Source organism: Candoia aspera, chromosome 2 (assembly GCF_035149785.1).
Source record: "Candoia aspera isolate rCanAsp1 chromosome 2, rCanAsp1.hap2, whole genome shotgun sequence".
Lineage (NCBI taxonomy): Eukaryota > Metazoa > Chordata > Lepidosauria > Squamata > Boidae > Candoia > Candoia aspera.
In genome coordinates, this window is record NC_086154.1 from 5,471,757 (window position 1) to 5,487,228 (window position 15,472).

General features: G+C 47.3%; 2 protein-coding genes across 2 annotated transcripts in view; both read left to right on the plus strand.

Moving 5' to 3' along the window:
- The first annotated feature begins 338 nt into the window (after positions 1-338).
- LOC134491926 (zinc finger protein 420-like) lies at positions 339-5,477 on the plus strand. The gene is made up of 3 exons (XM_063296008.1): positions 339-421; positions 1,373-1,499; positions 3,244-5,477. The coding sequence occupies exons 1-3, from the start codon at positions 356-358 to the stop codon at positions 5,385-5,387; spliced, it is 2,337 nt and encodes a 778-aa protein (XP_063152078.1). The 5' UTR covers positions 339-355; the 3' UTR covers positions 5,388-5,477.
- A 5,487-nt stretch (positions 5,478-10,964) lies between these two features.
- The window catches only part of LOC134492042 (zinc finger protein 420-like), a 39,398-nt gene continuing 34,890 nt past the window's right edge, over positions 10,965-15,472 (plus strand). The window contains exon 1 of the mRNA XM_063296163.1: positions 10,965-11,240. Within this exon, the coding sequence (XP_063152233.1) occupies positions 11,079-11,240 (162 nt within the window). The 5' untranslated portion in view covers positions 10,965-11,078. The remainder of the gene's footprint in view (positions 11,241-15,472) is intronic.

Sequence of the window (15,472 nt, forward strand, 5' to 3'; positions counted from 1 at the left end):
TCTAGGAAGACGCGCTCGCTCTCCCTCGTTCCGAGCCTCCTGGGGGCCGCGGGAAGTTCCGCCGGGACGGAGAGGCGGGAATGCGCGGCGGCGGCGGCGGCTTTTCTCGCGAGCCGAAGGGAGGGAGCGGCCGGTGAGTGGGGGAGGCGGGACTGTTTTGCCCCCGGCGGTGAAACGGGAGGGAGGCGCCGCCTGGGCGCTTCGCCGCAGCTTCCCGGCTGCCTCTCGGCGCCTGCAGCGATCCAGGGAGCTTGGAAAGCGCTTCCCCGCCTGGCTTCCGGGAAGGAGCCGACAGATAGCCTCCCCCGCCCCCCTTTATTTTTTTCCTCTCGCTCACAGGAACAGAAGGGCATCGATGGAAATCCCTGAAACGCCTGGTCTTTGGGATGGAGCAGAAACTGCAGCTGGGCCTCCAGTTCAGGTAGGGGGTGCTTCAGAAGAGCAGGGGACCGTTTGGGGGCTCAAAATCTTGTTAGAGGACTCTGCGTGGCCACTTCCTTAGCAATATGGAGAGCTCAAGCTTACTTTGCTTGGTTTACTTTTTAAGATTGTTGTGGAGATACAAAGAGGAGGGGGAAAACCTATAGGCTAACCTGAGAGACTAATACTGGGAAAGGTACAGTAATTAATTGAAAGAGTTGAGTACTTTTCCTGTGTGGTAGTTTATAGTAACAAATATGTCTGCAACATGGGTAAAAATAGCAAATTCTTCTGCTGATACAGGAGTGCTCAAAACAAAAAATAAAACCAGATAATTGAAACAATATGGGTATTATACAAGCTGCTACAGACATACGCAGGCACATTTAAATTAACTGTCAAGTACAGATTCCCCATGTAAAAAAACCCCATACAGTCGTGGGCTAAATGGCTGCTACAGTAAAAATGTTGTTATTTTTTAGAGTAGAATAGAATATAAAAGAGAAATTGAAGCTGTGAGAGAGTTAGGATTTCCAACACCATCTCCAATGCTGAATTCTTGTAGGAAGCAAATTCCAAGCATATGGATGCTGTTGTGTAAGACTGATGTAATTTGCTCAGCCCAGGCAGGTGGGGGAAGGGAATATTCACCCCCCAGGATCTCTGCTGCATCATTCTGGACCAGCAGGAGACCCTCCGAATGGCGCTCTGCTTTGTCCCTTCTCCAACCTGGATGCTACGTTTTGTACGCTCAGCACCGGTATCACCGCTGGAGAGCCCTCCACCACAGCGACTAACTGGGCATCCAGAGAGAAAGCCGAGTGGAGCTTCCTACAATAAAAGATCCATTCACGCTTTGCAAAGCTCTGCTTTTCTGGTTTGTGAAAGAAGAGAAGGAACTTAGAAGTCTTTCGTGGGACTGTCTGCTAAGGATTATTTCCTTTCCTTTCAGGTCTCCGTGTCCTTTGAGGAGGTGGCTGTGTATTTCACAGAGGAGGAGTGGGCACTGCTGGATTCTAGCCAAAAATCTTTGTACAGGGAGGTCATGCTGGAGATTTCTAGGAATGTGGCTATTCTCGGTAAGGGCCCTCTTTGCTCTAGATTCAATAAACTAGGCAGGGTGTTTTGTAGTAAAGGTAAAGGTTTCCCTTGACGTAAAGTCCAGTCGAATCCGACTCTAGGGGGCGGTGCTCATCTCCGTTTCTAAGCCTTAGAGCCGGCGTTGTCCGTAGACACTTCCGGGTCATGTGGCCAGCATGACGACACGGAACGCCGTTACCTTCCCGCCGAAGCGGTACCTATTGATCTACTCACATTTGCATGTTTTCGAACTGCTAGGTGAGCAGGAGCTGGGACGAGCAACGGGAGCTCACCCCGCTGCGCGGTTTCGAACCGCCGACCTTCCGATCGACAGCTCAGCGGTTTAACCCGCAGCGCCACCGCGTCCCTTCTAGGGTGTTTTGTAGTCAGAGGTAATTAGGGAACATCTGGATAAAAGAAATATCTGGAGTGTTAAGAAAGGGAAGAGATGAGCAGATCCCCCCTGAGATGTGTGATGGGATCCTTTCCCATCTGGGAGGTGAGGATGTCCTAAGTGAGGCTTCCACGTTCTCTCTAATCTCATCAAGACCAAGTTAATCAATGGCTTGAGGAGGTTGTGACTCTGGCCTTCCCAGCAGCTTACTTTACAGATAGGTATCTTGCATCTGACTCTAACTAGGGGCATCCATTCGTGGAACGGTAATTTCTTGAATACATAGCAAGCCAGCTGCGAAATAGGCATCCCATAAAAATGGCATGGCTTTCAATTGTACCTTGCACTCCCAGAATTGTTCTCTCTGGACGCCATGTTTGCTTAAGTACTTGTGACTTAATTTTGTATTTTGCAACATTACTATTAGAGGTGACTTGATTGATTTCAGATACTTTGCAATTCTTGTACATTTGATTGTATTTCCTAAACCTCCTATATTGAGAGACCACCGCAAACTTAACTCTACAATTTGAAATCTTGCCTTTCATTGTGTTTACGCATCATTTTGCCTGAAAGCTTAAAGTCAGGCAGCTGTTGATTCCAGTATTTCCCAGGTCTGTAGACTCTTTCCCTTTACTGGACCCTCTTTGTCCCCCCACTGCCTTCATCTGTTCTTGAACAAGGAGCAGGGGACCTAGAACAGGCAGAAACCCCACTTTCTACCCTCCGAATGCTTTCATAGGTCTGCGTACAACAGATGTACTAATAACCATTCCAACACCTGTATCAGTTCGTGTATTGAAGGCTAACTATGCAATACCTAATTATTTTCCTTTCTCTTACCTCCTTTAGTTCCTTTTCAACTTTCCTTTTGCTTATACTCCACCTTACAAATAATATAAATTATATATTGGGTATAAATAACAAAGGAGTTGAATGTACGTTCAACCATGCAGTAGATGTACACATCTACCGTTCCACATTCCGCTCACAGGTTCTTTCTGAAAACCTGGCCAGCATATTAATATTATTTAGCATAAGGAGGGTTGCTAGTTCCTTTCATGCAGAGGCTGGGAAACATTCCCCCCTTCCCTCCTGCCATAGATGCCAGCAAAGTTTGATGTATTTCTTCCTCTTGAGAGAGAAGGACCTCCTTAAAAGCAAGAAGCATCAGAAGGACTTTTTTCAACATTAATTAGGCCTACTTATTTTGAACAAAGTATAGAAAGACTGAACAGGGGAAATCTTAACAATTATGAGGTAACAGCTGCAGTTAGTGGATCATGTTGCCTAATGGCTGTTTCAGTTTCTGCATAAAATTTATAACAGGAATTTCTTTTCTCTCGAAGCAGGTGGTGGTCAGGGGAATGAGCATGACAAGGAGGCAAGGGTAGTGCCCTTGCAAACAACCAAGCGTGAGCTGGAAGAAGTGATGGTTGAAAATCAAGGGGATCAAAGAAAGCAAGACAGAATCTACTCAAAGAGTGGAGGGGAGAAATCTCCTCTTCCTCTGCGTGCTGAATTCCATAACTTCCCAATCCAGGCAGATCCAGAAAGAAACAGAAAGCGGAAATATCCAGGATATGGCAAAAGAGATGAAAATGAATTTGATTTAAATGAGTATTGCAAAACCCAGACTAAATGGAAACAATATAAATACAGACAGCATGAGGAAAGTATCACTCTTTCCTTCCCTCTTAATTTACCTGAAAAACTCTATAGGAAAAATAATTCACATACTTTTCTAAAGACTGGGAAGAATTTCAGTCTGAGCAGTCCTCCTCCTCCCACTGAAGGATTTCACACCGAAAAGAAACCATATAAATGCTCTGAGTGTGGGAAGAGTTTTAGTAGCAGCAATGCCCTTACTTTCCATCAAAGGACCCACATGGGTGAAAAACTGTACAAGTGTGTGGAGTGTGGAAAGACCTTCCGTAGGAACAGTATTCTTACTCGCCATCAAAGGACCCATACAGGTGAGAAACCATATAAATGCACGGAGTGTGGAAAGAGCTTCAGTATGAACAGTGATCTTATAGTACATAAAAGAGTCCACACAGGGGAGAAACCATATAAATGCACAGAGTGTGGAAAGAGCTTCAGGTTGAACAGTGATCTTATAGTACATAAAAGAGTCCACACAGGGGAGAAACCATATAAATGTACAGAGTGTGGAAAGAGCTTTAGTCAGAATGGTGCCCTTATCTCCCACCAGAGGATCCACACAGGAGAGAAACCATATAAATGCCTGGAGTGCGGAAAGAGCTTTCGTCAGAGTGGTGCCCTAACTTCCCACCAAAAGATCCACACCAGAGGGAAATCATTTGAGTATATAGATGCTGGAAAGAGCTTCAGTACAAACCTTCAGCTTACTTGCCATCAAAGGATTCACACAGCAGAGAATCCATGTAATCGTTTTGACGGTGGAAGGAGTTTTCATCAGAACGGTACCCTTACATCTCATCAAATGTTCTGCACTGTAGAGAAACCATATAAATGTATGGAGTGTGGAAAAAGCTTCAGTTTTAACAGTATTTTTATGAAACATAAAAGAATCCACACAGGAGAGAAACCATATAAGTGTGTGGAGTGTGGGAAGAGATTCTGTGAGAGCAGTAGCCTCATGACACATGAAAGAATCCACACAGGGGAGAAGCCATATAAATGTATAGAGTGTGGAAAGAGCTTCAGTAGAAACACTTTTCTTACTCAACATCAAAGGATCCACACAGGAGAGAAGCCATATAAATGCATGATGTGTGGAAAAAGCTTCAGATTGAACAGTGATCTTGTAGTACATAAAAGAATCCATACAGGTGAGAAACCATTTACATGCATGGAGTGTGGAAAGAGCTTTAATACAAGCCCTCAGCTTACTTGCCATCGAAGGATCCACACAGGAGAGAAACCCTATAAATGCTTGGAGTGTGGAAAGAGCTTTTGTCAGAACACTGCCCTTATTTTCCATCAAAGTATCCACACTGGAGAGAAACCATATGAATGTATTGAGTGCGGAAAGAGTTTCATTTTGAACCATGATTTTACCAGACATAAAAGAATCCACACAGGTGAGAAACCATATAAATGTATGGAATGTGGAAAGAGTTTCATTTTGAACCATGATTTTACCAGACATAAAAGAATCCACACAGGTGAGAAACCATATAAATGTATGGAATGTGGAAAGAGCTTCAGTAGCAGCAGTGCCCTTACCTATCATCGAAGGATCCACACAGGGGAGAAACCATATGGATGCACAGAGTGTGGGAAGAGCTTCAGTAGCAGCAGTGCCCTTACCTATCATCAAAGAATCCACACAGGGGAGAAACCATATGAATGCCTGGAGTGTGGAAAGAGCTTCAGTAGCAACAGTGCCCTTACCAACCATCTAAGAATACACACAGGGGAGAAACCATATAAATGCAAGGAGTGTGGAGAAAGCTTTAGATGGAGCAGTGACCTTACTTCCCATCAAAGGATTCACACGAGGTGAAAGTATATTGTCAAGCTGTTGGCAGCCCAATTCAAGAAGAAGCAAGACCACCTCTGGTTTTTTTTGAACAAGATTTATTGAAGACACTCTAATAAAGTTACAGATATATAAACAATTGGATCCTGTTGCTTTTGGAACCCTGTTATCCCCCAGTCTGTTACAGTAGAGAATCTCACACACTGTGAACTGGTGAGAAAGTTGTTCCCTTGGTTGATAAAAGAGGAATGTCCAGGCAGACAGGCTATGAATCTTTCCTGGGTGGTGAACATAGCAGTATGTGGCCTCCCCCATTAAGCTGGCCTCCTGTCGCAATCTCGGTATCTGGAGGCCCCATCATCCTGGGCAACAGTTTTGCAGCAGTTCTGGTGGAAGCCAAAGAGTAGCCCTTCTTTTCCTGCCAGAAGTCTGTTGAAGGGAATGTACGCTTCCCTACCTGTCAAGGGCCAAATCAGAGTCCATCTGCTCAGAGTTGGGGTGAGGCTTCCCCACAGACATAACATCACGGGACAAGAGTCCAAATCAGGGGCAGAGGCAGGCAGCTGATCCAAAACCAGGTTGGAGTGGAAAAGCGTCTGCTTGTTGGTTCTTCCGTCTTCGCCGTGGTCATCTCTGTTCTCCTGGAGACGTGTTTAGCTCGCCGTGCCTCCACCGGAAATGTCACCCCTGCCTCTGAGTTCCAATTCCATAAGAGTCCAATGAATTTGTAGGTGTGTCAGGTAACGAAGGAGGGGGGCTTCTGTTTATATAGCTATTGCAAATGAAATTGGCACTGAAGTCAGGGTCGTCATACATCTACAGCTTTCCGGGACCTGTTAGGGCAGCCTTTCCAGCGAATTAAATACTCCAACCCGCCCTGCGTCAGGAATCCAAAATATGTTCCACCTTGAATCCATCCTCCCCCCTCCCTGGCCAGAAATGGGTGGAGGTGGAGGGTCATTGGAGCGCAAGGGATAGAGAGAGTGATCCAAAACTAGCAGGAAGCAGTCGAGTAAGTCCCAAAAGGCAGTGTGGCAGTAGAGTGCACTATAGTGTTAGATGCAGCCTCATTCAAAGGTAGGAAGCCGGGCCAATTGTCCTGCTGCTGGTTGAAGACCAACGAGGGTGCAGGTCGTCCTCACTTAACAGTGGTAATTGGAAGCGGAATTTCTGTTGCTAAGCAACACTATCACAAAGCGCAACATTGCACGACTGTGCTGCTTAGTGACAGTAGTTCCATTTGCCATTGTTAAGCGAATCCTGTGCTTTTGTTAAGCGTGCTGTCACATGATCATCATTTGCAACCTCCTGCTGGCTTCCCGCAGCGAAGGTTGCAAATGGCAATCGTGTGACTGTGGGATGCTGCTACATTGTAATTGCAGGATGGTTGCCAAGTGCCCACAATGGAATCTCATGACTGTGGGGCTTGCAACTGTCGTTAAGTTCGAGGACCAGTTTTAAGTACCACTCGTTCCGTGCTGTGACAAGTTTGAACGGTCACTGAATGAGTGGTTGTTAAGCAAGGAACACCTGTATTACTCTAGAGTTGCATTAGGCCATTCTGTGATACCAGCTGACTGAATAATAGGTGGAAGATGAATGAGTCTGAAAGCTGAAGAATTCAAATAAGACTTTCCAAGTCTTATTTTATACTGTAAATTGGACCCCTCTTTTCAAAATGGTGTAACTATACTGAAATATGTTATCAATTAACAGCCTGGCAATTTCTGGCTGAGATGCTTACAAGGAATTAAACGAACCATTTTTGTAAACAAATCTAAGACTACAGAAATAGCCATCAGATTTCTGATACTCAGGAGATAAATCTGTAGTGAAATCCCAAGAGCAGACAGGGTATAACCACCTGTCAGAGTTGGTAGTTAAAGGTTTGACTCAACAGCAACTGTGAAGAGGAAACTCACGTTTTACATTTGCTATGATGTGAGGCCCAAAAATCCCAAAATAAAGGGTGCATCATTTTAAAAATGCAAAATAACCTGCAGTTTTGTTTACCGTGCTAGAGGATCAGGACATCTTCGCTGAGAGGTGGCGGCATGTACAAGCAGTACCTTAAGATAGGAATTAGAGTACAAAAGTTCATTGTTTCTGTAATTTTGTGTGTTAAACATGACCGTGTAGACCCGGGTGACTCTTTGACTTGGCAATAAATAATTAGAAATGTGCTGGCTGAGAGGAGTGTTCATTTAACTATAGAAAAGCTGATGCTAGATTAGTAGATTCTCTCTCTGTTCAACCCTCTTAAGATAGAGAGGAAAGAATGTCTAGGATTTGGTAGTACGTGTTTTTTATACAATCAATTTAATATGCTCTGTTTTTATGTACTTTTATGTCCTTGCAAAATCTCTTTTAAGATAAAAAGAATAATTTCATTTCGTTTACTGATCTTTCTAAATGCAGAATAGTACATACTATTCCTGATGTGAATATTGTATTTGCAGGATTTATTATCTTTACTCAGCAAATCTTTGGGCATCAACTCTAAACACTTTTGGGTAAGATTTACATTTCCTGGAAAAGGTGAAATGTGCATCATGTTATCCCCCATTCTAAGAAAATGGGAAGAAATTTCTTTCTTTGAAGATCATCCATCCAAGCTTACACATATGGGTTTTGCTGTTGCAAATGCACTCATTTATTAAAATCAGGAAGGTTTCAGTAATCAAAATGCAGCAGGAGGTGGCAAAATTCTCAAGTTTCAGATTGGTGACCTGAGATGGACCATAGGGAACACACTATTCAGGCTTGTGAAAAAAAGCCTCTCTCTGTGTTTGTGAGCAAGGAATATAGATTATATATGAAAAGTGCCCACCTGATTGAGTTTCTGCAAAGTCTGTGGATGTTCTAGGGACTTGCAATCAGACCAAACATGGATGGGGTGTGGGGAGCCTTCCAAAAGATGACTCCAATGTTGGAACATTTTTTATATCCCCAAAGGTCTATATTGAACACAGGGCACAGGATTTTTTGATGAAGTAATGATACCCTTGGTGCTCAGTTGTAATTAGTTCTACAATAGAAGTTTTATTTCCGTATCTGACTGGGCGCATGTGTGGTTTTGAGAAACGTATCTTGCTTGCATTACAAATAGTCCTTGCTTAACAACTGCTCTGTTTAGTTACCGTTGAAGTTAATGGTGCTGAAAAAGTAGCTTTACAGGTAGTCCTCGCAGTTAAGACTGTCCCTGCAGTCATGTGATTGAGATGTGGGCACTTTGCAACTGGTGGGCATTTACAACTGTCACGGTGTCCTGCGATCGTGTGATCGCCATTTGTGAGCTTCACAGCTGCACGCTCTGAAATTGTGGAAGAAAAGGGTTCTCTCCTCGTGTCCTCTGGAAATCCTATCCCTTCTCGAATGCTTATGGAAGGCTGGGCTCTCTGAACGCCCTGAAATGCATTACCCCTGGCTTGGGGGGGATAAAATAATATGGATTAGAATCAGGATGAGGTGTCCTTTGAAAGACTTCCCTATCCATACGCCCCAGCAGCCACTCACAGCACTGCCCCATCCCTGCTTGTAACTTGGAAAATTTGATGGGGACCAAGCTGTGGCTTCTGCTCCTGCATTCAGCTGATTGGTGTTGATCCCAACACCTCAGACCGAAGTCTGGATTTCCCCCTTTCAGCTTCCTCTGAAGCTCATCCTCTCAGTTGTTGTCTTTTTTTTCTTCTTTTGATCTTCTTTATGAAGACTCTAGGACCAGCAGGTTCCCCGTGTAAGAACAGAAGAGTAGTTCAATTGCATTCTAAATTCTCTTCCATTGTTCCAACCTCTTCAGTCTGCCTCCCCCACCAGAAAAACCTTCCAGGGGAAAGGAGAGGCCTTGCAGGGGGGTGGGGAGTGGTGTCCCAACTAAAAAGACTGCTGGTTGCAGACCGCCTGCCTAGAATTTCACTCTGGAGGGATTTTTATTAAAAGAACCATTGGGGAAAAACTTCAGTTCCCTGTTGGGGGCAGCAAAAATTCCTCCTGCCACTCAGCCTGGGAGCAGAGGGGACTTCTGGGGAAGCAGCAGCTGGGAAGTCTGTCCTCTCCTGAGCGGGGTGAGCATTCCTCGGGTGGGGGGCAGGAGTGAGGGGATATCAGATCTGCCCCATAAAGGCAACCCCTTTGTGAGCACTTGCCATGGCAATTATTCCTCACCACTGGAGCTTCCCGATGCATCTCAGGGAAGAAACTCTTCAACGTCGCAAGCAGTGGGACTTTATTAATAAACTCTTATGCACCGTAATCTCCCTGGTGTCTCCTTCCGTGTATTCTTTTCCTGGTATCTGAGCCCCAACCATCATAGCCAGCAATACTGAGCCCCACATTTAAGCCCAGCTAGAGGGCCAAACCCAGCTCGGGGGGTCAATTTGTTCGTTTGGTTTTTTTTTTTTTGTACTGCAGCCTCTTGAAACAGGGTCCACTATTCAAGAATCAACCAGCCAGGAACAGCCAAGCAGAAAAGGCAAAGAAAAAGCCAAGACTTGAACAAATAAAAATAGAAACGAAGAAAGATAAAGGCGAGACCGAACTCTAGAAAAAGGGACACGCAGGGATTAAGACAACAGAGATCAACCACAATGGCCCAAAGGAAGAGCAATTACTTACTTAATAATAATTAAATAAATTTACTCGCTGGACGCCTGCCCTGGGGCTCCTCTTCCCATTTCCCCATTTCCAGCGCCCCCCATCAAGTCCCCCCCGCCACTTCTCCCCCACCTCTCCCAGCAGCACAGCCGCATTTCGAAGAGGATTCTGGGACGGGCGAAGGGAAATCCCAGGTGCAGAGAAGCAACAATTACGCCCGTTCCCATCCCAGGGACGCGCTGGAGAAACGTGTCCGGAGCCTCGCCGGAGAAGAGGCGCCTGCCTCGGATGGCCCGCCCGGCCCGGCGCGGCGCTTCCGGAGGAGGCCGCTTCGCTCCCTCCACCCCGCCTCAGCCCCCGCCGTGCCCATCATCGCCGACCCCTCGCCCTCCGCCACGCCCTCGCACCCTCTCCCGCCGCCCGGCCAAACGCTCCGCCAGCACCGGAGTTCGGGCGGCTTTCTAGGAACTGGGCATGCGCAGAAGACCCTTGCCAGTACTCGCTGCAGAGGAGAGGAAAGGAGGTGGGTCGCCCTGGGGGGACGCTCTAGCCAAGGGCAGGAAAGGAGGGTCGCCTACAGCGCTCTGCCCCTCTAGGAAGGAGCGCTCTCTGACCGAGCCTCCCGCAGGCCAGGCGGGCGCAGGGAGTTCTGGCGGGAGCGAGTTGCGGCGGCTCTTCTCGGGCGCAGAAGCCCCGAGGAAGCGGAGCCCCCTTCGCCCCCCCGGAAGGCGGGGAGGGGCCGGGGGCGTCGAGGGCTCCGAGGGCTGGGAAAGCGCTGCCCGGTTGGGCCCGGAAGGGGCTCCGCGCCGCTCCGGAAGGTGGAAGTCCGAGAGGGCGGCGCGGGGCCTGCCGAGGCGTCTCCGGGGCGGGTGGGCTGCTAGGAACGGGGGCGGCCTCGCGGAGCGGTCCCCCGAGGCGGAGGGCGAGATGGCGGCCCGGAGGGATCCCCCGCGGCTGGGGGCGGCGGCAGGGCCCGCCGAGGGCGGCCTCGGCCCGGGTGCCCGGCGCTGGCGCTTGCGGCGCTTCCGCTGCCCGGGGGCCCGGGGGCCCCGGGAGCTGTGCAGCCGCCTGCACCAGCTGTGCCGCCAGTGGCTGCGGCCGGAGCGGAGCAGCAAGGCGGAGATGCTGGACCGGGTGGTGCTGGAGCAGTTCCTGGCCCTGCTGCCCGCGGAGATGGCGCGCTGGGTGGGCGAGTGCGGAGCGGAGAGCTGCTCGCAGGCGGTGGCCCTGGCCGAGGGCTTCCTGCTGAGCCAGGCGGCGGGCGACGCGCTGGGAACGCAGCAGGTGAGAGGGAGGATTTCGTCCGGGGGCCTGCAAGGTATCTAGCCGTGTCTGGAGGAAGTCCCAGAAGGTGGGGACGTGTCTGTGCAGCCTTTTCTGGGACTCCTAATGTTTTGAGAACTCCTTTCTTCTTGAGGCAAATGCTTCTGTTTCCTCTTGGGGTTAATTCTGTGGGAGGAAGGAGAAATTCAAGCCTATTTCAACCCCCCCCACAACCTCCCCCCCCCCACAACCTCCCCCCCCCCAGGATGTAAGAGAGGCTCCAGAGTCTGAGGGATTCCTTGTCCGACCTCCCCTTCTTCTTTCCTCTGTTGTAGGAATTAACTGAGGCAGTTCTTGCATTTCAGCTGACATTACTCAAATTACTCATTCTCGTTACCATTATAGCAAACCTTAGTCTTATGTGCCTCTGTTTCTCTTCTTTACAAACAGTCACCGAGAGAAGGCATCTGGGGAATACTGTTGGGATGGTGTTATAGCCTTGGGAGATAGGAGGAAGAGAGGCAGACTAGATAACCGTCATGCACAAGGTATCTCAGTCCACAGAAGCAGAGGGGACATAGGAAGCACTTCAGGAGGGGCCCTTCCTAGTTTTCTGGAGAGTAAGAGGGGGAGAAATACTTTCAGCCTTGCAAGATTCTGTTGATCTGGCCTTACAATAGAGATAGAGCTAATGTTAATTGTGGAGGAAAATTCTGAGAGTGCCTTGGACTGCAGGAAGATCGAACCAGTCCATCCTCCAGGAAATAAAGCCAGACTGCTCACTTGAGGGAGTGATGTTGTTTATTCGTTTATTCGCTTCCGACTCTTCGTGACTTCATGGACCAGCCCACGCCAGAGCTTCCTGTCGGTCGTCAACACCCCCAGCTCCCCCAGGGACGAGTCCGTCACCTCTAGAATATCATCCATCCATCTTGCCCTTGGTCGGCCCCTCTTCCTTTTGCCTTCCACTCTCCCTAGCATCAGCATCTTCTCCAGGGTGTCCTGTCTTCTCATTATGTGGCCAAAGTATTTCAGTTTTGCCTTTAATATCATTCCCTCAAGTGAGCAGTCTGGCTTTATTTCCTGGAGGATGGACTGGTTGGATCTTCTTGCAGTCCAAGGCACTCTCAGAATTTTCCTCCAACACCACAGTTCAAAAGCATCGATCTTCCTTTGCTCAGCCTTCCTTATGGTCCAGCTCTCACAGCCATATGTTACTACAGGGAACACCATTGCTTTAACTATGCGGGCCTTTGTTGTCAGTGTGATGTCTCTGCTCTTAACTATTTTATCGAGATTTGTCATTGCTCTTCTCCCCAGGATTAAGCGTCTTTTGATTTCCTGACTGCAGTCAGCATCTGCAGTAATCTTTGCACCTAGGAATACAAAGTCTTTCACTGCTTCTACATTTTCTCCCTCTATTTGCCAGTTATCAATCAAGCTGGTTGCCATAATCTTGGTTTTTTTGAGGTTTAGCTGCAAACCAGCTTTTGCACTTTCTTCTTTCACCTTCATCATAAGGCTCCTCAGTTCCTCTTCACTTTCAGCCATCAAAGTGGTATCATCTGCATATCTGAGATTGTTAATGTTTCTTCCAGAGATTTTAACTCCAGCCTTGGATTCCTCAAGGCCAGCTTGTCGCATGATGTGTTCTGCATACAAGTTGAATAGGTAGGGTGAGAGTATACAGCCCTGCCGTACTCCTTTCCCAATCTTAAACCAGTCTGTTGTTCCGTGGTCTGTTCTTACTGTTGCTACTTGGTCGTTATACAGATTCTTCAGGAGGCATACAAGATAACTTGGTATCCCCATACCGCTAAGAACTTGCCACAATTTGTTATGGTCCACACAGTCAAAGGCTTTAGAATAGTCAATAAAACAGAAATAGATGTTTTTCTGAAACTCCCTGGCTTTTTCCATTATCCAGCGGATATTGGCAATTTGGTCTCTAGTTCCTCTGCCTTTTCTAAACCCAGCTTGTACATCTGGCAATTCTCGCTCCATGAACTGCTGAATTCTACCTTGCAGGATTTTGAGCATTACCTTGCTGGCATGTGAAATGAGTGCCACTGTTCGATAGTTTGAACATTCTTTAGTGTTTCCCTTTTTTGGTATGGGGATATAAGTTGATTTTTTCCAGTCTGATGGCCATTCTTGTGTTTTCCAAATTTGCTGGCATATAGCATGCATTACCTTGACAGCATCATCTTGCAAGATTTTGAACAGTTCAGCTGGGATGCCGTCGTCTCCTGTTGCCTTGTTATTAGCAATGCTTCTTAAGGCCCACTCAACCTCACTCTTCAGGATGTCTGGCTCTAGCTCACCGACCACACTGTCAAAGCTATCCCCGATATTGTTATCCTTCCTATACAGGTTTTCTGTATATTCTTGCCACCTTTTCTTGATCTCTTCTTCTTCTGTTAGGTCCTTGCCATCTTTGTTTTTGATCATACCCATTTTTGCCTGGAATTTACCTCCAATGTTTCTAATTTTCTGGAAGAGGTCTCTTGTCCTTCCTATTCTATTGTCTTCTTCCACTTCCGCGCATTGCTTGTTTAAAAATAATTCTTTATCTCTTCTGGCTAACCTCTGGAATTTTGCATTTAATTGGGCATATCTCCCCCTATCACTGTTGCCTTTTGCTTTCCTTCTTTCTTGGGCTACTTCTAGTGTCTCAGCAGACAGCCATTTTGCCTTCTTGGTTTTCTCTTTCTTTGGGATGTATTTTGTTGCCGCCTCCTGAACAATGCTGCCAACTTCTGTCCAGAGTTCTTCCGGGACCCTATCTACTAAGTCCAGTCCCTTAAATCTATTCTTCACCTCCACTGCATATTCCTTAGGAATATTAGTGAGCTCATATCTAGCTGATCTGTGGGTCTTCCCTAATCTCTTTAGTCTGATCCTAAATTGTGCAAGAAGAAGTTCGTGATCTGAACTACAGTCAGCTCCAGGCCTTGTTTTTACTGACTGTACAGATGTCCGCCACCTTTGGCTGCAAAGGATGTAATCAATCTGATTTCGGTGTTGTCCATCTGGTGAAGTCCATGTATAAAGCCGTCTCTTAGGTTGTTGGAAGAGAGTGTTTGTGATGCAGAGTGAGTTGTCTTGGCAAAATTCTATCAGCCTGTGTCCTGCTTCGTTTTGTTCTCCCAGGCCATACTTACCTGTAATTCGAGGTGTCATTTGACTGCCCACCTTAGCATTCCAGTCTCCTGTGATGAAAATAACATCTCTTTTAGGCGTGTTGTCCAGTAGGTGCTGCAGATCCTCATAGAACTGCTCTACTTCAGCTTCTTCAGCATTTGTGGTTGGGGCGTATATTTGGATCACTGTGATGTTAGATGGCTTGCCCTGAATTCGAATTGAGATCATTCTGTCGTTTTTTGGGTTGTATCCAAGCACTGCTTTAGCCACTTTACTATTAATTATGAAGGCTACTCCATTTCTTCTGTGGTCCTCTTGTCCGCAGTAGTAGATCTGATGGTCATTTGATGTGAAGTGGCCCATTCCAGTCCATTTCAGTTCACTGACGCCCAGAATGTCTATCTTTAATCTTGTCATCTCACCAATAACCACATCCAATTTGCCCTGGCTCATAGATCTTACATTCCAGGTTCCGATGGTGTGTTGATCCTTAGAACATCGGATTCGCCGTTCACCACCAGCACCGTCGGCCGCTAGCCGTCCTTTCGGCTTTGAGCTAGCTGCGTCATCATGTCTGGGGCTAGTTGAGCTCATCCTCTGTTCCTCCCCAGTAGCATTTTGACCATCTTCCGACCTGGGGGTCTCATCTTCCGATGGTATACCGACATATCTCTGGTTGTACTGATCCATTTAGTTTTCACGGCAAGAATACTGAGGTGGGTTGCCATTACCTTCCCCAGGGATCGCATTTAGTCTGACCTCTCTGTCATGACCTTCCCGTCTTGGGTGGCCCTTCACGGTTTAGCTCATGGCATCATTGAGGTGCTCAAGCTCCAGCACCACGACAAGGTAACGATCCTTTGCTGAAGTTGAGGGAGTGATATTAAAGGCAAAACTGAAATACTTTGGCCACATCATGAGAAGACAGGACACCCGGGAGAAGATGCTGATGCTAGGGAGAGTGGAGGGCAAAAGGAAGAGGGGCCGCCCAAGGGCAAGGTGGATGGATGATATTCTAGGGGTGATGGACTCGTCCCTGGGGGAGCTGACGACCGACAGGCAGCTCTGGCGTGGGCTGGTCCATGAAGTCACAAAGAGTCGGAAGTGAC

Coding starts and splice junctions, on each gene's coding strand:
- LOC134491926 (XM_063296008.1), top strand. CDS start 356: ATGGAAATCCCTGAAACGCCTGGTCTTTGGGATGGAGCAGAAACTGCA. Junction 422..1,372: donor CAGCTGGGCCTCCAGTTCAG/GTAGGGGGTGCT, acceptor CTTTCCTTTCAG/GTCTCCGTGTCCTTTGAGGA. Junction 1,500..3,243: donor TAGGAATGTGGCTATTCTCG/GTAAGGGCCCTC, acceptor TTTCTCTCGAAG/CAGGTGGTGGTCAGGGGAAT.